The sequence below is a fragment of the Oncorhynchus masou genome, chromosome 13 (genome assembly GCF_036934945.1).
Source record: "Oncorhynchus masou masou isolate Uvic2021 chromosome 13, UVic_Omas_1.1, whole genome shotgun sequence".
NCBI classification, from domain to species: domain Eukaryota; kingdom Metazoa; phylum Chordata; class Actinopteri; order Salmoniformes; family Salmonidae; genus Oncorhynchus; species Oncorhynchus masou.
This window is the reverse complement of record NC_088224.1, coordinates 9,050,893-9,072,170: the sequence shown is the minus strand read 5'-3', so window position 1 is coordinate 9,072,170 and position 21,278 is coordinate 9,050,893. Positions and strand designations below refer to the sequence as shown.

At 43.3% G+C, this 21,278-nt stretch overlaps 2 protein-coding genes across 6 annotated transcripts; both read left to right on the top strand.

Annotated features, from left to right (window-relative positions):
• Positions 1–852: 852 nt before the first annotated feature.
• On the top strand, positions 853–8,601 carry LOC135551697 (tRNA selenocysteine 1-associated protein 1-like). 2 transcript variants are annotated; one of them, XM_064982881.1, is made up of 9 exons: positions 853–993; positions 1,912–2,009; positions 3,969–4,068; positions 4,648–4,700; positions 4,810–4,941; positions 5,138–5,254; positions 7,192–7,402; positions 7,580–7,613; positions 7,933–8,601. In XM_064982881.1, exons 1-9 carry the CDS (start codon positions 970–972, stop codon positions 8,091–8,093), a joined length of 930 nt encoding a protein of 309 aa, XP_064838953.1. In that variant the 5' UTR covers positions 853–969; the 3' UTR covers positions 8,094–8,601. The 2 variants fall into 2 exon arrangements, with proteins under 2 accessions (XP_064838953.1, XP_064838952.1); XM_064982880.1 differs by having other exon boundaries at positions 854–993; positions 3,966–4,068.
• Positions 8,602–10,131: 1,530 nt separating this feature from the next.
• LOC135551694 (syntaxin-12-like) lies at positions 10,132–21,069 on the top strand. 4 transcript variants are annotated; one of them, XM_064982877.1, is made up of 10 exons: positions 10,132–10,263; positions 11,132–15,682; positions 15,840–15,909; positions 16,056–16,155; positions 16,453–16,590; positions 16,677–16,720; positions 17,414–17,516; positions 18,636–18,708; positions 19,060–19,142; positions 19,452–19,509. In XM_064982877.1, exons 2-10 carry the CDS (start codon positions 15,583–15,585, stop codon positions 19,473–19,475), a joined length of 735 nt encoding a protein of 244 aa, XP_064838949.1. In that variant the 5' UTR covers positions 10,132–10,263; positions 11,132–15,582; the 3' UTR covers positions 19,476–19,509. The 4 variants fall into 4 exon arrangements, with proteins under 4 accessions (XP_064838949.1, XP_064838948.1, XP_064838947.1 ...); XM_064982876.1 differs by lacking the exon at positions 19,452–19,509 and adding an exon at positions 20,260–21,069 and having other exon boundaries at positions 10,133–10,263; positions 15,840–15,913; positions 16,013–16,155; XM_064982875.1 differs by lacking the exon at positions 19,452–19,509 and adding an exon at positions 20,260–21,069 and having other exon boundaries at positions 10,135–10,263; positions 15,535–15,682.
• The last annotated feature ends 209 nt before the right edge of the window (positions 21,070–21,278 follow it).

The following is a 21,278-nucleotide window of genomic DNA, read 5'->3' as shown; positions in this document are numbered from 1 at the left end:
AATCTGACTGTAAAATTTGACAAATGATTATACTTATATCCAATCAGTAAAGCAAACAACACTATAGTGAACGATGTAAGATCTAACTGACTAGCCATATACTCGAATAGGCCATCCTACCTATCCCTAGCCCAATATTAGACTAAAGGAGCTTAACATTACTCCATAGGCTTAGTTCAAGCACCTTAAATGTTCTGTTTAAATGGCGACTTGGCTATGGTGCCAAAACAGCCAAATACTCCCTCTAAACCTGACTCGAATGCACAATTGCGGTACCGGTTCTAGAAACAAATCAATTGACTTTCATATCACGTCAAAATATTTTCAACAAATGCAAAATACACACGTACTGTTTTTAACCGGTTGTAAACACAGTTGCAGCCAACAGTTTCAGGCGTCTGTCTTCCGTTTACACACAGGTGTTCGGAGACGCAGATAGCTAATTAGCACAGGAAGTCCACTCTGTCTTCCATCTGTAACATGGCCAGTAAGAACCCTAATCGTGTAAAGGTATCAATTCAACCTTTAGTTTTTTGACAATTACTTCTCTCTGATATGAAAGATAAGGTCATTAAGCTTCCAAAACCATATTGTATGCGATCCATGTTAATGTTCAGACCCCCCCCCACACACACACACACACAACTCCTTTGCCCAATAAACCTTGTGCAATGTAATTGAACTGAGTCACGATATAAGGGCACATTTTTTCCCCAATGTCCTAGATCTAGGTAATGACCTTGCTGTAAATTAAACTGTCAACTGACATTATTCCCTACTTATTTGATTCCACGTAAGAGGTTTATGGATGATTAAAAAAAATAACAGATCTGGGACCAGGGTTGAAGATGAGTTTGCGCATGCGCAGAAACGCTTCCGACACCTACAAAGAGGTTTGTTGTCATTTAAAGGGTTCGCAGTTGTATGTAAAGAAAAGCTTCTTTTTTTCGACAAATTCAGGTCCAAAACATGAGCACACTATGGATGGGAAACGTGAGTATCGAACCATTTCAGTCGATATATATTTTAATACTTTCTGCTTATTTGCCAGCATACTGACGTTATTTTGCTAGCTAGCTAACGTTAGGCGGCTACATGCAGAACGTTAGGCGGCTACATACAGAACGTTAGGCGGCTACACGCGGAACGTTAGGCGGCTACACGCGGAACGTTAGGCGGCTACACGCGGAACGTTAGGCGGCTACATGCAGAACGTTAGGCGGCTACATACGGAACGTTAGGCGGCTACATACAGAACGTTAGGCGGCTACACGCGGAACGTTAGGCGGCTACACGCGGAACGTTAGGCGGCTACACGCAGAACGTTAGGCGGCTACACGCAGAACGTTAGGCGGCTACACGCGGAACGTTAGGCGGCTACACGCGGAACGTTAGGCGGCTACACGCAGAACGTTAGGCGGCTACACGCGGAACGTTAGGCGGCTACATACGGAACGTTAGGCGGCTACATACGGAACGTTAGGCGGATACACGCAGAACGTTAGGCGGCTACACACGGAACGTTAGGCGGCTACACACGGAACGTTAGGCGGCTACACGCAGAACGTTAGGCGGCTACACGCAGAACGTTTGGCGGCTACACGCAGAACGTTTGGCGGCTACACGCAGAACGTTTGGCGGCTACACGCAGAACGTTTGGCGGCGACACGCAGAACGTTTGGCGGCGACACGCAGAACGTTTGGCGGCTACACGCAGAACGTTTGGCGGCTACACGCAGAACTTTAGGTTAGCCAACTGACTTGGTTTATTAGTGCTAGCTTGATGCAGATGGTACTGCATTTTGACACCTAATTAAGTAGCTCAACGCAATCGTTATAATAGTTGCAGGTGACGTGTGGTAGTTAATATTAACATGTTATGATAACGTTTTACTGTGTTTGTTTTGGTAGTTGGAGCCCTACATGGACGAGAAGTTCATAACCCGAGCCTTCGGCACCATGGGGGAGTTGGTGGTGAGTGTACGGATTATACACAACAAGATGACTGGGTGAGTGGCTTTCCGCCTAACGTTAGGGCGTTTGACCTGAAAGTGTAGATCCGGTAACGTTAGTACGTTTGACCTGAAAGTGTAGATCCGGTGACGTTAGCTACAATAAATAGCCACACATCTGTTGACATGACAAGGCGTAATTAGCCAGGACTAACCTATTTAAACATTTTCACTGATATAGTCGATCATTTTTTTTCCTGATAAAGTAGATTCCTGTTGAAAAATGTTTAAAGTACAGTTTATATTGCTAAATATACATTGAAAATTATAATTCAGTTGCTTCCTGTTGTCATGGCTTTTTGATATATGGCGGAGTGTCAAAACACCGGTTTAGCTGAACAAATTCACAATCAGTATGCTGAAATAAATTGTGATATTTTGAAGACCAATACATAAATTCCTCCCTACAGACGTCACACTTTTGTTCAGATTACTTGTATTTTGCTAAACTAGTACCTTCTAAACTGCACACCCACCAGTATTTACGAAGTGGTCACTCAAGACCGGAATTAATTAGCTTGTTCTACTGTAATCAATAGCGCCTACAAATGATTCACTCACAACGATATTGTCTTAAAGTGAATAGAACTGGGACAATATCAGCAGCATCATGTACTGTTTGTGCTCTTCTAGCAGTTAAGAGCATTGGCCCAGTAACCGGAAAGGTCTCTGGTTCAAATCCCAGAGCCGACAAGGTTAAACATCTTTCTGTGCCCTTGAGCAAGGCACTTAAACCTGATTATATGTCGGCTGTAAGACTCTCTGGATAAGAGCTTCTGCTAAATGTAATGTACTTGGGTATACTACATCTATCTGTTTATAGATGACAACCTGTAATACTAGATCTGTTTATAGATGACGACCTGTAATAGCCATTTATCAAGTTCTATATCCTGGAATTTCAACGAATAACCACCTCACATCGGTTTCTAAATAGAGGCAGGGGTTGGGTTTCTTTTAAATTATAGTTTAACTCTCAAATCCATTAATTCATGTGAGACCAGAGACTTTATTTTTATAGGAGCAGCCCCCCCCTAAAAAAGTCTAAAGCATCACTTACACTTACCATAAGTGCTCCGTTGCGATTGAAGGCTCCGTTGCGATTGAAGGCTCCGTTGCGATTGAAGGCTCCGTTGCGATTGAAGGCTCCGTTGCGAGACTGGCACGGCATACTTTACATTTTTTATAAACTCAGTCTTCTTCAGACTGGTCTGTCTGTCAAAGAACAGGAAGTTACCAAACTACAGAAGTAGATGAGAAGATGTGGTTTTTGACAATGGGTTTATGGGATTGCTAGTAATTTGTGAACAATGACTCATTCCGTTAAGTGAGTACCATTCCTGTTTTACTTTGTGATGGTAATGACATTTTGTGTGTAACTGAGTGTTTATGGGTAATATGAACACGGCTTAAGTTCCACTACGGACTGGATTGAGTATGGAAAAAATAAAAAAACACTGATCAAAATAAACAGATCAATATCTTTGCTTTAGTACCAATCGATTTTGTGAGATCGTGATCACTCTGAACTTTTATGCTAACATCACCGATCTGAGGTAAGGATGTGTATATCCTGTAATTCTTGTGTAGTGAAAACGCTAGTCTGTGTGATGAAGTTACATGTTCTGTCCGCCGTAGGGAAATTAGCGTACTATAACGTAATTTAAATGAACACACACACACACACTTTTTTTTACAACAATTACATCTAATTCTTCGTACTTTTAAGAGTTTTCAAAAAAAATGCACCTAACCATAATTTAACCAGGCACTCTAGACTAGAGCGTCTATCGGGTCTCTGCAGCAGGAGCTTTGACCTCCCTACAAGGAGTGGCATGATGGCACAAACCCGACTGGTACCCAGGCTATAGCTACACACAATACACAGCTAAAAGAAGCCATCCTTTTGAATGCAACATTGGACTGATATCCCTTCTCTGTGTTGCTCTTCAGTAGGGGTGCAGCAGGCTACTGCTTTGTGGAGCTGACTGATGGAGCCACAGCTGAGCGGTGTCTTCGTAAAGTCAATGGAAAAGCACTGCCAGGAGCCACACCAGTAAATATACTGTTTAACAAGGCTACATGGATGTTATGGATTCTAGGAAGCATGCCAATTTTTTATTTATTTAATTATTTTACCTTTATTTAACTAGGAAAGTCAGTTAAGAACAAATTCTTATTTTCAATGATGGCCTAGGAACAGTGGGTTAACTGCCTGTTCAGGGGCAGAACGACAGATTTGTACCTTGTCAGCTCAGGGATTTGAACTTGCAACCTTCCGGTTACTAGTCCAACGCTCTAACCACTAGGCTACCGTGCCGAATGGCACCCTATTCCCTATATAGTTCACTACTTTTGACCTGAGCCCTATGGCACCCTATCCCCTATATAGTTCATTACTTTTGACCAGAGCCCTATGGCACCCTATCCCCTATATAGTTCACTACTTTTGACCAGAGCCCAATGGGATGCAGACCTAAATTGTAGCAGTTTTATACATGCTCCCTTTTGGTGACTTGAGCCAAACAGAAGATCTCTATGCCATTAGCCACATTGTGGCATTTGTATAGGTTAATGCATATTGTCATATTGTAAATTATCATTTTTAAAGGAAGCTTTTTTTTTTACTTAACAGCCTCGAAGATTCAAGTTAAACCGGGCCACTTTTGGGAAGCAAGGAGAAAGCGGGTATATCAACAAGCTCGATTGTAAGTCAAACTGTATGTCATGAGATGCCTTATAGAAGCATTGTAAATTAACGGCAGAACCCCCCCCCCCCTTCTTCTCTCTGCTACAGTCCACTCTATTCTCTGTTTGTTGGGGATCTCACACCTGAAGTGGATGACGGGATGCTCTACGAGTTCTTCTACAACCGCTACCCTTCCTGTCGTGGGGGGAAGGTGGTGCTGGATGGCACGGGCAACTCCAAGTGAGTCCAGCAGGATGTTATAATCACTATGCTGGGTTTCCATACATCTGGATTTATGTGATTTAAAAAAAAAAAAAAAAAAAAATTAAATGTCTAAACTTCTTCCACTACATGTACCAACAAACAAAAAAAGTCTTCACAGCTGAAGCTCTCTAGTTATTTAGTTACTTTGTTTGAATGTTTCTCTTGTTTCCAGGGGTTGTGGGTTTGTCCAGTTCCCAGACCAGAGGCTTCAGAAGCTGGCGCTGGAGGAGTGTCAGGGAGCGATGGGGCTCGGGAGCAAGCCCCTACGACTGAGCCTCGCTGCTAACAAGTGAGTTATACTTCAGTTGTTACTGTGTTAAAATCCTATAAGTTGTCTCCAGACATGGTTCATATTCCGTAGTGTAGTAAGAACTTGCCTTCTTCATTTGTAAAACCACGGTTGTAGCATAACCCATTAGTTTTCCAAACCACCTTTACGTGACCATAAGACACCTTCTCGTCAAAACATCTCATTCCAAAATCATGAGTATTAATATGGAGTCGGTCCCTTCATTGCTGCTATAACAGCCTCCACTCTTCTGGGAAGGCTTTCCACTAGATGTCGGAACATTGCTGCGGGGACTTGCTTCCATTCAGCCACAAGAGCATTAGTGAGGTCGGGCACTGATGTTGGGCGATTAGGCGTGGCCCGCAGTCGGCGTTCCAATTACATCTCAAAGGTGCTCGATGGGGTTTAGGTCAGGGCTCTGTGCAGACCAATCAAGTTCTTCCACACTGATCTTGACAAACCATTTCTGTATGGACCTCGCTTTGTGCACTGGGTCATTGTCATGCTGGAACAGGAAAGGGTCTACCCCAAACTGTTAACACAAAGTTGGAAGCACAGAATCCTCTAGAATATCATTGTATGCTGTAGCATTAATATTCCATTCACTGGAACTAAGGGGCCCGGACCATGAAAAACAGCCCCAGACCATTATTCCTCCTCTACAGAACTTTACTGTTGACACTATGCATCGGGGCAGGTAGTGTTCTCCTGGCATCCGCCAAACCCAGATTAATCTGTCGGACTGCCAGGTGGTGAAGCGTGATTCATCACTCCAGAGAACGCGTTTCCACTGCTCCAGAGTCCAATGGTGGCGAGCTTTACACCAATCCAGCCGACGCTTGGCATTTGCACATGGTAATCTTAGGTTTGTGTGTGGCTGCTCTGCCATGGAAACCCATTTTCATGAAGTTCCCAACAAACAGTTATTGTGCTGAAGTTGATCCAGAGTTTGGAACTTGGGAGTGAGTTTTGCAACACTTCAATGCTGAGCCTTTGTTGCTCCTAGACATTTCCACTTCACAATAACAGCCCTTACAGTTGACTGGGGCAGCTCTAGCAGGGTAGAAATTTGACAAACTGACTTGTTGGAAAGGTGGCATCCTATGACGGTGCCACGTTGAAAGTCACTGAGCTCTTCAGTGAGGTCATTTTAATGCCAATGCTTGTCTATGGAGATTTTATACACCTGTCAACAACGGGTGTGGCTGAAATAGCTTTATCCACTAATTTGAAGGGGTGTCCACATACTTGTGTGTATATAATGTATTTTTTATTTTACTAGGCAAGTCAGTTAAGAACAAATTCTTATTTTAAATGACGGCCTAGGAACAGTGGGTTAACTGCCTGTTCAGGGGCAGAACGACAGATTTGTACCTTGTCAGCTCGGGGGTTTGAACTTGCAACCTTCCGGTTACTAATCCAACGCTCTAACCACTAGGCTACCTGCCGCCTCTACACTCTAACCACTAGGCTACCTGCCGCCTCTACACTCTAACCACTAGGCTACCCTGCCGCTAAGCTGTGTCTGTATATCCAACGTATTGTTTGTCTATTCCCCTCGTCAGTCTTTTGCAAAGCTCTCAAGAAGACCTGAGTAGAATATCTTATTTTTAAACTCAAAGATGTGGGTTTAATCATTGTCCAATTCCTCGGGTTACCCATAATGTGCTCTCTCTCTCTTTATTCAATTTAAGGGCTTTATTGTCATGGGAAACATATGTTAACATTGCCAAAGCAAGTGAAGTAGATGATAAACAATAAAAATTAACAGTAAACATTACACTCACAAAAGTATAAAGACATTACAAAAGGGAAAATAAATAACCATAAATATGGGTTGTATTTACAGGGGTGTTTGTTCTTCACTGGTTGCCCTTTTCTTGTGGCAACAGGTCACACATCTTGCTGCTGTGTTGCTCTCTCCTTCTCCATTTTAGAACTCGGCATAATCAATCAGACAACAGGGGATGGGGGTCCCACGGAGGAGGCTACAGACACAACCAGAACCAATACAATCAGCACAATCAACAGCCGTACGGTAGTGGATGGGGCTCTTGGGGTTACGACCAGAATGGGGGCAACTATGGCGGCTACAACTATGGCGGCTACAACTACAACCAGTATGATTACACACAGGATCCTGCACAGGTAAGATTTGCTGCCTGGCGGCATTTCCTTCACTGGTGATGTGTTTACGTAGCTCAACATCACTTGGTTGTTAGATATGCACTATTAACACCTTCATGCCTTTGTTGTTTCCTTCATGTAGTTATGACTTTTCAATATACACCGTCATTTTATTAAACTCATTTTAAAACATTTCAGGAAAATGAAGCTTTTGAAGATGATGGTCTGGAAGGTTGGTGTTTTTTTTGTTGTTGATTTTTTTCCCCTACTTGTTTTTCACCAGACTAGTGTGGACGATGAGCTAAAAGATTCTTGAGGAATTTTAGGTGGTTCATAATGAAGATGGATTGATATCCTGCATGTTCAGAGGATTTAACAGTATATGTAATTTAGTGGACTCGTGCTTTTGTGATGAGGTAGACCTGCCTGCAACTTCAGAATCATTTGTCTCCCTCGGGGGAATTTCCTCCTAGATTGGTTTCCCCGTTAGAGAGACTGGGGTTCAGATCCCACCTGTATAATCACTGTGGCAACCTTTCCCTCTATTGTAGATCCTAACCCAGAGCTGGATGTGTTGGAAGCAAACAGGAAGTTTATGGAACACAGTGAGGAACTGTATGATGCCCTTATCCAGTGCCACTGGCAACCCTTGGAATCCTCGGAACAAACCTTTGGAACCACGAGTACCCTTCTAGAACCTGTCTACTGTTGAGGCAATATCCTCTTGCTATGTTATTTGGCCTCATATTATTTTCTGTAGGCTAAAGACATCCCCAGTCCTTGACAATAACCATTTGCTTACAAACGTTGTCTGTTAACAAAAAATGATTTATTTTCTGCATCTATTGACATCTCTTCTTTCTTTTTTTTCACAACAAAAAAACTGGACACGTGGCTCATCCTGTACCTAAGAATAGCTTCCCATTTTCATGTCTTATGCTTTGCTAAACCGCAACGATGATGTCTGTATCCTAAATGGCCCTCTATTCACTTAAGTGCAGCATAGCTTTTCTTCCCAGGGCCTGAAGGTCACTGGTCAAAAGTAGCGCACTGTATAGGGAATGAGAGAGCCATTTCAGTGTTTAAATTTTTTGTTTGTTATTAATGTCTTTTCCCTTCTCAATTGAGGAGTAAGTGATTGAGTAATCTGCAGGGTTACACTGCCTTCTGTCTGTTTCCATATGTGTTTGTAAAGTAAGAATAAACATATGTATCATGTTGCCAGGTAGAAATGTCCTAGAACACCACATGACAGTCGCAAGGTTTCCCGGTGACTGAAAGGGGGGGGGGCATGGGCTGCCATAGCCAGAGGGACCTCCATTGAATGAATCCCATGGTGGACAGGATTTGAGATTATTTTGCATGACAAGGTCTACTCTGTTTGTTTTTTATTTTTAGTTTAAATTCCTTTTTGTAATCTTCTTCCACAGTTGTGAGACTTCTTCCTCCTTTTATTTGACTTATCTATGTACATATTGCTTTTTTTTATCAAAATGACCATACCTTTTTAAAGCCCTTTTTATAAACTGATTTGATTATCCACTTCATTACCATACGCTTTACTCACAACCAAGGCCTGTATGCAATGACAGATGACAGTTTTGGACAATGATGTATATAATGCAGTGTTCATGTGCTAGTCAGAACTAGGAAATATCTACCTTGGTAACTGGGTGGATGTGTAGAAGTACAACCAGATAGCAAGTCGTACATTTCCTAGTTCCGACTGGCACTTGAATTCGGAATTAAACACTGGATTGTTGAAGCTATGTATTGGCAGTTGAGAGGCGTTGACGACACAGGTCGGCCATATTGGCACTCCCCAGTGGAAGAAGTCCTCCATAGGCATTATAATGGAATTCTACTGTATTTCAATTAAATGTTTCAAGGACAAAATTACATGTATTTTAACTTTTTTTTGTAGTGGGGACATTAACATTTTAGTATTCTCAACAACAAAAATATTTGAAGGATAAAAAAAGACTAGTTAAATAAATAAAAATGATGGCATCCGTAATAGAATACACGTGTCAAAAACCAATGTAGACATAAAGGCATTTCTATAGCTTACAAAATGTTTTACAATGGAGTACCAAACATATTATCGGGCTCCCTAGCGGCGCAGCGGTCGAATTTCACTGCATCTGTGGTTCGATTCCAGGCTGTATCAAAACAGGCCGTGATTGGGAGTCCTATAGGGCGGTGCACAATTGGCCAAGCGTCCTCCGGGTATGGCCGGGGTCATTGTGAAAAAGAGTTTGTTCTTAACTGACTTGCCTAGTTAAATAAAATAAATAAAAAGATGGCTACGCGGTGTCTTTAACGAAGCGTTCCCTGTCAGCAAAGAAGAAGAGAAGAGGATTCAACTCGGAGGAAATCTGTCTCCCTCTAGCAGGTGGCTATTTTTTTCTTCCGTCTCACCTATTTGGTAAACAAAATAATTGCTTATTTCCTACGTGAGGTTTATTTGCTCGATTAGAAATTTAGTAACGCGTACATTACTACGAGTGAACTGATAAGTATGATACGTGACACATCCGGCAATTTTTGAGAAAAAGCACATGGGCGTTGTCTCAAGATGGCTATGCATATTCATGAGACATGAGGCTAGAAATATATTGAATACAGGCGGATGACGTCAGCAATGATCAATATATATATATATATATATATATATTAAATGGATGAGACGTATCCACCAATCAGAAGAAAGGAAAGGCGGGAGCTAGACAGCCGTTGTTAGGGGCGGAGAGTCATTTATCTTGTCAGTGGATCCAGCATCTTGCTGTCTGTTTTCCAGGGTTTATACACATCGTTGGTGTTGGGACGGTGTCTTTTTGACGAAGGTGCAAAACGGATGTTTGCTACAGCCAGCTAAACATGTAAGAATGTATTATTTTCCGTTTCAAGGGAACTACGTTAATGTGTAAGCTCATGGTGGAATTAAAAAGGCACATTTTGTTGACACGGTTCTCCAATTCGTTGTCTGGGGCGGTTTATCTTCCTCACCTGATGTCTCTGTGCTAACTAACGATGCTAGCTAACGGATATTTACAGCAGCTTCAGACTCGGATACCTGTCGGCAAAAATAGTCATTTCAATTATATAAGTTAGAGCACTCATCATTAGATGGTAAGTTACGTGCTAATAAATATAACAGTTATCTAGTTTTATGGATAACTTGAGTTAGGTAAGCTTGCTACGTTAGTTCAATCTAGTTAGATATCTAACGTTAAGGCTGGCTGTAAAATAATTTGATTTACCTAACGTTAACTAGCTACACTATGAAGGAACTACCCAGAAACGATGGCTAACTCTTGTTTGTGTCCCACTTTGAGCTAGCTAGCCAGAGGTTGTGGAGGCATGTGGCAGTCTGATATTTTGAGGGTGAATATCTGCTCTTTACTGCCACTGTCTGTTTCTTGGGCCCCTCCTGCCTAATGTGATGAACATAACGTCGATTAGCTAATGGTTATCCTAGATAGCTTTTCTTAGTAAAGGGTATTGTTGTACTGACTCAAAAGTGTGTAGTCATTACTTTTAACAGATACTATTGTAATGTCAAATCACACTTCATTATGAATCTATGACAGCACTTTTCTCCAGTTAGGACTAGGCATTTAGCTGTTATGTAACTTGTGACACATTTATTAGGCCTATCTTAGGACACACTTGTTTGATAACATTATCTCTGTTCTCACAGTATTGATAGGAAAACAAAAAACGAGTTTCTACTTTCTCCTCCCCCAGAGTTTTCACCCACCTCCCCACACTACCGTTCAAACGTTTGGGGTCACTTAGAAATGTTTTTTTTTAGGAAAAGCACCATTTTTTTTTTTGTCCATTTAAAATAACATAAAATTGATCAGTGTAGACATTGCTAATGTTGTGAATGACTATTGTAGCTGGACAAGGCTGATTTTTAATGGAATATCTACATGGGCGTACAGAGGCCCATTATCAGCAACCATCACTCCTGTGTTCCAATGGCACGTTGTGCTAGCTAATCCAAGTTTATCATTTTAAAAGGCTAATTTATCATTAAAAAACCCTTTTGTAATTATGTTAGCACAGCTGAAAACTGTTGTGGTGGTTTTAAAGAAGCAATAAAACTGGCCTTCTTTAGACTAGTTGAGTATCTGGAGCATCAGCATTTGTGGGTTTGATTACAGGCCCAAAATGGCCAGAAACAAAGAACTTTCTTCTGAAACTCGTCAGTCTATTCTTGTTCTGAGAAATGAAGGCTATTCCATGCGAGAAATTGCCAAGAAACTGAAGATCTCGTACAACGCTGTGTACTACTCCGTTCACAGAACAGCGCAAACTGGTTCAAACCAGAACAGAAACAGGAGTGGGAGGCCCCGGTGCACAACTGAGCAAGAGGACAAGTACATTAGAGTGTCTAGTTTGAGAAACAGAAGGCTCACAGGTCCTCAACTGGCAGCTTCATTAAATAGTACCCTTAAAACACCCGTCTCAACATCAACAGTGAAGAGGCGACTCCGGGATGCTGGCCTTCTAGGCAGAGTTGTAAAGAAAAAGACATGTCTCAGACTGGCCAATAAAAAGAAAAGATTAAGATGGGCAAAAGAGCACAGACACTGGACAGAGGAAGATTGGAAAAAAGTGTTATGGACAGACGAATCTAAGTTTGAGGTGTTCGGATCACAAAGAACATTTGTGAGACGCAGAAAAAATGAAAAGATGCCGGAGGAGTGCTTGACGCCATCTGTCAAGCATGGTGGAGGCAATGTGATGGTCTGGGGGTGCTTTGGTGGTGGTAAAGTGGGAGATTTGTACAGGGTAAAAGGGATCTTGAAGAAGGAAGGCTATCAATCCATTTTGCAACACCATGCCATACCCTGTGGACAGAGCTTAATTGGAGCTAATTTCCTCCTACAACAGGACAATGACCCAAAGCATAGCTCCAAACTATGCAAGAACTATTTAGGGAAGAATCAGTCAGCTGGTATTCTGTGTATATTGGAGTGGCCAGAACAATCATCGGATTTCAATCCTATGGAGCTGTTGTGGGAGCAGCTTGACCGTATGGTACGTAAGAAGTGCCCATCAAGCCAATCCAACTTGTGGGAGGTGCTTCAGGAAGCATGGGGTGAAATCTCTTCAGATTACCTCAACAAATTGACAACTAGAATGCCAAAGGTCTGCAAGGCTGTAATTGATGCAAATGGAGGATTCTTTGATGAAAGCAAAGTTTGAAGGACACACTTATTATTTCATTTAAAAATCATTATTCATAACCTTGTCAACGTCTTCACTAGGATTGCACAGTTTGGGGAATATTCAGAGATGGAAACTTTACGTGGGAATTTAATGGAAATATATGCAAATTAATATTAAATGTAGGTGTATTTTGCATTGGATATATTTACTATATCATATGGGACTAAACATAAACCTTTTATCATAAGTAGACATGATTGCAAATGATTAAATCCTTCCAAAAGAAGTGTATGTATATATGTATATATGTATATATTTTATAAATAATAATTTGTTACGAATTGAACTTTAATTGACTGAGTTGACTCTTCACATGGGATGTTTTCACTTAACAACAACATAAAGGTAATATTGGAATGATCCATCACATCTCCCAAAAAATATGTTTTCAACACATTTGTAAAATGACAGTCTAGAAACTAAAGCTTCGGTTGTCTTCCTCTCAGGCTTCCATGTCTTCTCCCTGGACCTCCTCAATGTTCACCTCTTGAACATCAAACTCTGACGCCTCATCTTCACTGTCACTTTCCAACCTTGTTGAGGATGGCTCGTTGTCCGGCTCAAAAAGCCTCAAATTTGCCAAGATGGCAAAGATGGATTTTTCAACCCATGTATTGGTCAGCCTGTTGCTTGCTTTGGTGTGTGTGTGTGTATTCCCAAACAAGGACCAGTTGCGATCTGAGGCGGCTGATGTTGGTGGGATTTGGAGGATGATGGAGGCAACAGGGGAAAGAGCCTCAGATCCACAACGTCCCTTCTACCAGGTGGCTGATGAGATATGTTGTCACGACTACTATATTGCATCTCCATCCCAAAGCCCTTGCTTGGAAGTGTACTTTGCCTAACTGCCAAGATCCTTGCACTCATATATGCGAAGGGGACGAGACAGGAGTGATGACACCATAGGCCTTGTTGATATCTGCACCAGACAGGATGCTCTTGCCAGCGTACTTGGGGTTCAACATGTACGCTGCGATGTGTATGGGCTTCGGGCAGAAGTCTTCACGCATTTTGATGTATTTCAGAACTGCAGTTTCCTCTGCTTGGCGCAACAGTGAAGTGGACAGGGCTGTACGGATTTCTTCTCTTACATCTGCAAGTCTAAACATCAGACAGGATGGCATTCAGGAGTTTCGGGCTGCTTACCACTCTCTCCCAAAATACATCATCCAGGAAGATCCTCTTGATGGGGCTGTCCATATCGGCAGACTGTGATATGGTCATTTCTTGGAGAGACTCCTTCCCCTGCAGGAGACTGTCAAACATGATGACAACACCACCCAAATGGGTGTTGCTGGGCAGCTTCAATGTGGTGCTCTTATTCTTCTCACTTTGCTTGGTGAGGTAGATTGCTACTATAACTTGATGACCCTTCACATACCTAACCATTTCCTTAGCTGGGTGTGAAGGGAGAGGCTAGGATTACTCCACTTTAGACCAAGCAGCCTTTGTGTTTGCAGCATTGTCTGTCACCAGTGCAAATACCTTCTGTGGTCCAAGGTCATGGATGACTGCCTTCAGCTCATCTGCAATGTAGAGACCGGTGTGTCTGTCCCTTGTGTATGTGCTCTCGTATAATACTGAGGGGTAGAGATGTAGTTAATTATTCCTTGCCCACGAATATTCAACAACCTATCAGAGATGATTGCAATACGGTCTCAATGATTTGCTTGACCTTCCCTTGAACTCTGTTGAACTCTGCAACCAGCGAATGAGTCGATAAAGCATGTTTGATTGTAGGGGTGTATGCTGGGCAAAGAACATTCAGACATCTCTTCCAAGACACATTGCCTGCGAGCATCAGAGGTTAACCAGTTGCATACACAGCTCGAGCAAGACATTCATCAGCATTTCTCTGACTACGTTCCTCCATTGAGTCAAAAGAAACTTCTGATTCCAGAAGGACCATGAGCTGTTGCTATCGATAAGGTGTCTGATTCCTCCTTTTCACTTCCATTAGAAGTAGAGGGACTTTTGTCAGAGGTTGCTTGTTGTGAGCGCTGAGGGAACTTTATGCACTTGGCCAGAGGATTCTGAATCTTTATTGCCTTCTTCACATATGATTTGGCACAGTATTTACCAATGTACACAGCTTTTCCTTCTACATTAGCTGCAGTGAAATATTTCCACACATCGGCTAATGCGTGTGGCATTTTCCTGTAAAGATGAGGGGGGGAAAAAAGAGCGGAAAAAAACAAAAACAGATAAATAGTTAAGCAGTGAGATTAAACAACTCCTTGTAAGATAAATGTTTTAAAATGAAACATGTATGGAAACAGGTGAATTAACACTCCTCAGTAAGCAGGCTCAAGCAAGCTAAAACTAGCTAGCAGAAATTGTTAACAAGTTATAATTGATACACACTTTGCTGTAGGCTACTATTTACTAGTTAACAAAAAAATCATGTCTGTCATATAAAATATATTCACCCCACCTGGTATTGTAATCTAAACTTACCAGAAAGCATGTAATCCTTGGCCCAGACAGTGTAGTAGTGTGGGCTCAATAGCATCTCATTAGTGTGTGCAAGATCTTGAGAATCAGCTCTACATGTGATGGAAGAATGCACTGTGCATGCAGTGTTGCAATTCCATTGAACTAGGGATAGTTGAACCAAAATATGCCACAAGACCAAGAACTGCCTTATATGTATCCCACAAAAAAAAGGTTCACTGTTATAAGCTACCTTTTTAAATAAATTTAAGCAAAATTTCCAGGGCTAAACTTCCCATGGAAATTGACGGAAAAGTTTCCAACCCTTTGCAACCCTAGTCTTGACTATTTCCTGTTAATTTTGCAACTCATTTCATGTATGTTTTCATGGAAAACAAGAACATTTTCTAAGTTACCCACCCCCCAAACCTTTTGAACGGTAGTATACATACGTTCCCAATATACCTGCCACCCAGCCCCCAGCAGTCTTCACCCAGGAAAAAGAGCACACCGGACAGGCCGCAATGTCTTCTGGTAAAGCAGACCGCTATCTCACCCAGCCACGAGACTCAAATACCCTCATCCAGGCATGCAGCTCCAACATCCAGAAGATCACACAGAACAGTACGTATTGCTGCAGAGTGTGGGCAAACCAAGGGTAGGAGGTTTTTTTTAAAGTAATTTTAAGAGTCATTCATGCAAGTCAAGACTTTGTAATAGTCTATGCTAGATGTATCCTAAAGCCTACAGTTTAGAGGATGTATGTTTTCGCACTTCCCAGCTGTCAAGATAAAGAGCATGGTGAATCAGCTGGGGACGGGACAAGACACCAGCGAACTGAGGGACAGTCTGTATGTATCCTTGTTGTTTTGCTTGTACATACACTGACAAACGTATTCATGCGCCGAACACAGAACAGACCATAAATGTGTGTGTTCTGTTACTCCCGGAGAGTCTGCTATCTCCCTTACTGTCCTTTGGACATCGGTTCATTCAGGCAGCAGATACAGCACTTTACAAACCAGCTGGCCAAGGAGACCAACAAGCGCCTGAAAGACCTGGGCTTCGTCTCACCATCTTCAGCACCTTCAGAGCAGGTCAGTGTCCGTTCCAATGAGATTGTGTCTGTGACTGACTCCTCAACAATGACAACTGGTAACCTTCGTGTTTGAATGACTCCAGGTTGAAGTTTCCCCATAGGTACTGATCTAGCATCAGATTCCTCTCCCCCGCAATCCTAACTTCAACCATTACTGGGGGAAATGCAAAACTGACCCAAGATCAATATCTAGGGGCATCTTCACCCTACACCACTCCTTGACAATGACTGTGACAACTCACTGACCATGACAATATGTTTTTAAATTACTCATTTTCTTCTTCTCAACCCACAGAGGCAACAGAAGATCCAGAAGGACCGGTTGATGAATGAATTCTCCGCTGCCCTTGACAACTTCCAGGCCGTACAGCGCCAGGCAGCACAGAAGGAGAAGGAGTCTGTGGCCAGAGCCCGAGCTGGTTCCCGTCTCTCAGTAAGGCCACGGTCATACCGTTGGCTAGGTTTTCTATTTTGAAGTGGATATTTTGTTTATGTAATGCCTGGCTCCTCTCTGGTCAGGCTGAAGATGGCGTCTCTGAGGAACAGCTTGTGTCTTTTGATAAGTACGTTCTAGCTTCTCTCTCTCAAAGGAGGATGTTTTTAATACTCCTCTACTTCAGGATATGGTTCCTGGTCTCTTTATCTCCTTGTTAAAATAATTTTATTCCTATATGTTTATCAACCAATTAAATTAAAACACTGCCCATTTCTAAGAATTTGTAAGATACTTATTTGCATCAAATGGACAGAGAACAGTCTCAAAATCTATCAATAGCGTTTAGTCTCGAGAGTACTGACCATGGTACAATTTACAACAGGTTATATACTAAAAATGACGTCATAGGTTTTAAACTGTCCTTCCTCCACTCCGATACAATGGCAGTATAGTTCACAAGCCTTCCCACATCGTCCACCACCTGTTAAATAATCTACTACTAGCCCAAGGTCTCTCCTCTCCCTGTGTAGAGACAGGATGTCCTGTGAGGAACGCAGCATTCCAGCCAGTCTGACGATACCTCCATTAGTTTCTAACAAGGAACAGACCGTCTTGGTTCTAATTATTGATTATAATGACACACATTTTATTCAGTGACATGATTATTATAAGATTCATACATCCATACAGTAACATAGTAGTATTCTGTTTAGTTGTAGTTTTAAGCTAAATAATGTATGCCCCATTTAGTCATTATTCATCAAAATCTCATAACACTCCTTCTCTCCAAAATGTGTGTTCTCACTGTTCTTTTCTACAGCCAAGATGATTGGGCTCCGACAATCACACGGACAGAGGAGGCCATAACAGAAGAGGACTTGGCGCTTATCAAGGAGAGAGAGACTAACATCAGACAGCTAGAGGTAAAACTCTCTCACACGCTCCCTCCATCTCTGTATTTCAATACATTAAGAACACCTTCCTCATATGGAGTTGCACCTCCCCTTTTGCCCTCAGAACAGCCTCAATCCACCGAGGTGTTGAAAGCGTTCTACAGGGATGCTGGCCCTTGTTGACTCTAATGCTTCCCACAGTGTTGTCAAGTTGGCTGGATGTCTTTTGGGTGGTGGACCATTCTTGATACACACAGGAAACTGTTGAGTGTGGAAAAACCCCAGCAGTGTTGTAGTTCTTGAGACAAACCGGTGCCCCTGGCACCTACTACCATACCGCGTTTTAAAGGCACTTCAATCTTTTGTCTTTCCCATTGACCCTCTGAACGACACACAGACACAATCCATATCTCAAGGCTTAAAAATCCTTCTTTAACCCGTCACCTCCCCTTCATCGACACTGATTTTGATGTGGCTTTAACAAGTAACATCAATAAGTGATCATAGCTTTCACCTGGATTCACCTGGTCAGTCTGTGTCATGGAAATAGCAGGTGTTCCTAATATTTTGTACACTCAGTGTATCGTTCTGTGTCCCTGCGGTCAACGGGCGGGCCTCTACAATGATCAGCAAGGGACCACGCCCCTGCCACATCCACCACCTAAGCTCCATTTTGATCCAGAAAGAAATCCTGATTTTTAGGATTCCGGCAGCGCCTGGGGACCAGACCAATGCCTGTTCATCACGTGGCATAAACAGGATAATTATCTTTCTCACTTGAGTTATTTCAGCATTACCTTTCTCATTGGGTTATGTTGTTATTTCAGGTTTACCGTTCTCGTTATGTTATTTCAGCATTGCCTTTGTCGTTGAGGTATGTTTCAGCATTACCTTTGTCGTTGAGGTATGTTGCAGCATTACCTTTGTCGTTGAGGTATGTTTCAGCATTACCTTTGTCGTTGAGGGATGTTGTTTCAGCATTGCCTTTGTCGTTGAGGTATGTTGTTGTTTCAGCATTACCTTTGTTGTTGAGGTGAGGTATGTTGTTTCAGCATTACCTTTCTCATTGGTAAACCTGAAATAACATAACCCATTCTCGTTATGTTATTTCAGCATTACCTTTCTCATTGAGGTGTGTTGTTATTTCAGTCGGACATCTTGGATGTGAACCAGATCTTCAAGGACCTGGCAGTGATGATCCATGATCAGGGAGAGATGATTGGTGAGTCCCGTCACTGTTGGAGTACTGCAGTACAGAACCCCAGTCTGTCACTTCCTTCATAAAAACCCACCACTCTGAAACGTGATTTGAACTCTCTTTATGATTGCATTTCCCTCAATGCACATGCTTCCAGGTAGAAGAGCTGACCCAACAGCACGTGTGTTATTGGAACAACTCTGCTGATTTGTCTTTGTTTGAAATGAAAATGCATTTACACTATACGTGAATGAGTAGGTGTTCTAAAACTTTTGACCGGTAGTGTATGTGTTTTTTAAAGAAAAGCTGACCCGCCATAAGGCAAAGCTGAGCCAGGGTGTCTCACCCTTCTCTCTGTGTGTGTTTACATGACAGACAGCATAGAGGCCAACGTGGAGAGCGCCGAGGTCCACGTAGACCAAGGGACAGAACAGCTTCAGAGAGCCGCCTACTTCCAGGTAAGAGGAATTATCACTGTTGCAGAGTAAGACGCTGCTCCCGAGTGGTGCAGCGGTCTAAGGCACGACAGACCCTGGTTCGATTCTAGGCTGTATCGCCACCGGCCGTGATTGGGAGTCTCATAGGGCGGCGCACAATTGTGCCAGTGCCGTCTGGGTTTGGCCCGGTGTAGGCCGTCATTGTAAATAAGAATTTGTTCATAACTGACTTGCCTAGTTTAAATAAACGTTAAATCAACAAGACCCTGCGTCCCCTGCTAGCTCGCGATGGCTGACGATTTTAAAATGAGGGATCCCTTTCATTTTCAGGAGGATTGTCTCGTGCCGAACTGAGCCAAGTGCGAGCGGGGGGGAACTGAGCCGAGCGCGAGCGGGGGGGAACTGAGCCGAGCGCGAGCGAGGGGGAACTGAGGGGGGGGGAACTGAGCCGGCGGGGGGGGGAACTGAGCCGCGGCGGGGGGGAACTGAGCCGGCGGGGGGGAACTGGGCCGGCGGGGGAACTGAGCCGGCGGGGGGAACTGAGCCGGCGGGGGAACTGAGCCGAGCGGGGGAACTGGCCGGCGGGGGAACTGAGCGGCGGGGGGGAACTGAGCCGGCGGGGGGGGGAACTGAGCCGAGCGGGGGGGGGGAACTGAGCCGAGCGGGGGGGGAACTGAGCCGGGGGGAACTGGGGGGGGAACTGAGCCGAGCGCGAGCGAGGGGGAACTGAGCCGAGCGCGAGGGGGGGGGAACTGAGCCGAGCGGGGGGAACTGATCCGGGGCGGGGGAACTGAGCCGGGGGGGGGAGCGAGGGGGGGAACTGAGCCGAGCGGGGGGGGAAGAACTGAGCCGAGCGAGGGGGAACTGAGCCGAAATTACATTTAAGTTGGATATTCTGCATATTCTCAGTGAAATCATGGAGCGATTGACCAATTTAGGCTGACTGTAGCTTTCGGACTACTGGATTGGCTGTTGATCCTTTTGCCCTCTGTACAGCCTGAGTTCATCAAGGGCATGGACTCTGCCAGGTGTTGAAAGTGTATAACCTGAGCAGTATAATGAGAGTCTGGTAGCAACAGTTCTGTTTCTGCATCTCAACTGTCACCAACCCACCCATCCCTCTTGTCTCTCCCCTCAGCAAAAGTCCCGTAGGAAGATGTGCATCTTGGCCGTGGTCCTGTCCATAGTACTGACCATACTAGGCATCATCATCTGGCAAGCCACCCAATGAGAAGAGACTACACCCAAGCTTCTTCTTTATTCGTTTTGACCCCCAACCTGAAACACTAGCCCCTGGAGCGGTTTGAGAAAGGGATTCCCGGCTAGCTCACTATTGGCAGGGGTCAGAGGTCAGGGGAGTGGCATCAGGGGCAAAGGGATGGGTCTGGGATGTAACCTTACCTGTTACCTGACCCCCCCCCCCTCTCTCCTGAGCTCAAGGCCTCCAGCTAACCTCCTCTGAGACAACGCAGTAGTATTCCTATTCAAATGAAGGAGAGTATTGGAGAGCGTGGATTAATAAAAAGAGACTCTTATCTTTTTGTGCTATTACTGCACTAACACGAACATTCATTGTATTTACAAAAGCAGAATAATTGTTATTATTGTAGGGGTGTCAATCATTTTTGTAACCTGTACATTTCTGACACCTTTTTTGTGTGTAAGCAGTTTAGTGTCCCACTCCGTTCAAGTTATAAGAGAGGTTTCCCTCAACACACATTAAACCTCGACTATAAGATACATTTTTCGATGGAGATTATCCATTGAGCTTGTTTTGCTGTTGTCCAGGACTAGCCTTAATCTGTGTTGAGGAAACCACCTCGTAGTCTTTATATTGCTTAGGTGAGATGAAGTTCTGGTAGCAACTTTGTTTTATCGAACTGTATACATGATGATAACAAACTATGGTTGTAATAAACACATTTAATAACACCGTTGCATGAGCCAACCAGTTGCCGGAATGTTAATTATTTTTAGTGTAGGACTAGGTATAATCTTTGTCAGGGCAACAAGCCCTTGCTGTAGTATTCTGTAATGCAACTTTTTATATTCTTTATGCTTCCTCCCTGCTTTAAGAGCATGTTAGAGGTACAGGGACTTATAGGGGTGAGGAACGGGGACTTATAGGGGTGAGGAACGGGGACTTATAGAGGTGAG

What these genes read in the sequence shown, in the direction of transcription:
- LOC135551697 (XM_064982880.1), top strand. Translation starts at nt 970, where the DNA reads ATGAGCACACTATGGATGGGAAAC. An exon ending in GCACACTATGGATGGGAAAC is followed by an intron (nt 994 to 1,911) that starts GTGAGTATCGAA and finishes TTGTTTTGGTAG; the next exon opens with TTGGAGCCCTACATGGACGA. An exon ending in ACACACAGGATCCTGCACAG is followed by an intron (nt 7,403 to 7,579) that starts GTAAGATTTGCT and finishes AAAACATTTCAG; the next exon opens with GAAAATGAAGCTTTTGAAGA.
- LOC135551694 (XM_064982875.1), top strand. Translation starts at nt 15,583, where the DNA reads ATGTCTTCTGGTAAAGCAGACCGCTATCTCACCCAGCCACGAGACTCA. An exon ending in CCAGAAGATCACACAGAACA is followed by an intron (nt 15,683 to 15,839) that starts GTACGTATTGCT and finishes CGCACTTCCCAG; the next exon opens with CTGTCAAGATAAAGAGCATG. An exon ending in AGAGAGCCGCCTACTTCCAG is followed by an intron (nt 19,143 to 20,259) that starts GTAAGAGGAATT and finishes CTCTCCCCTCAG; the next exon opens with CAAAAGTCCCGTAGGAAGAT.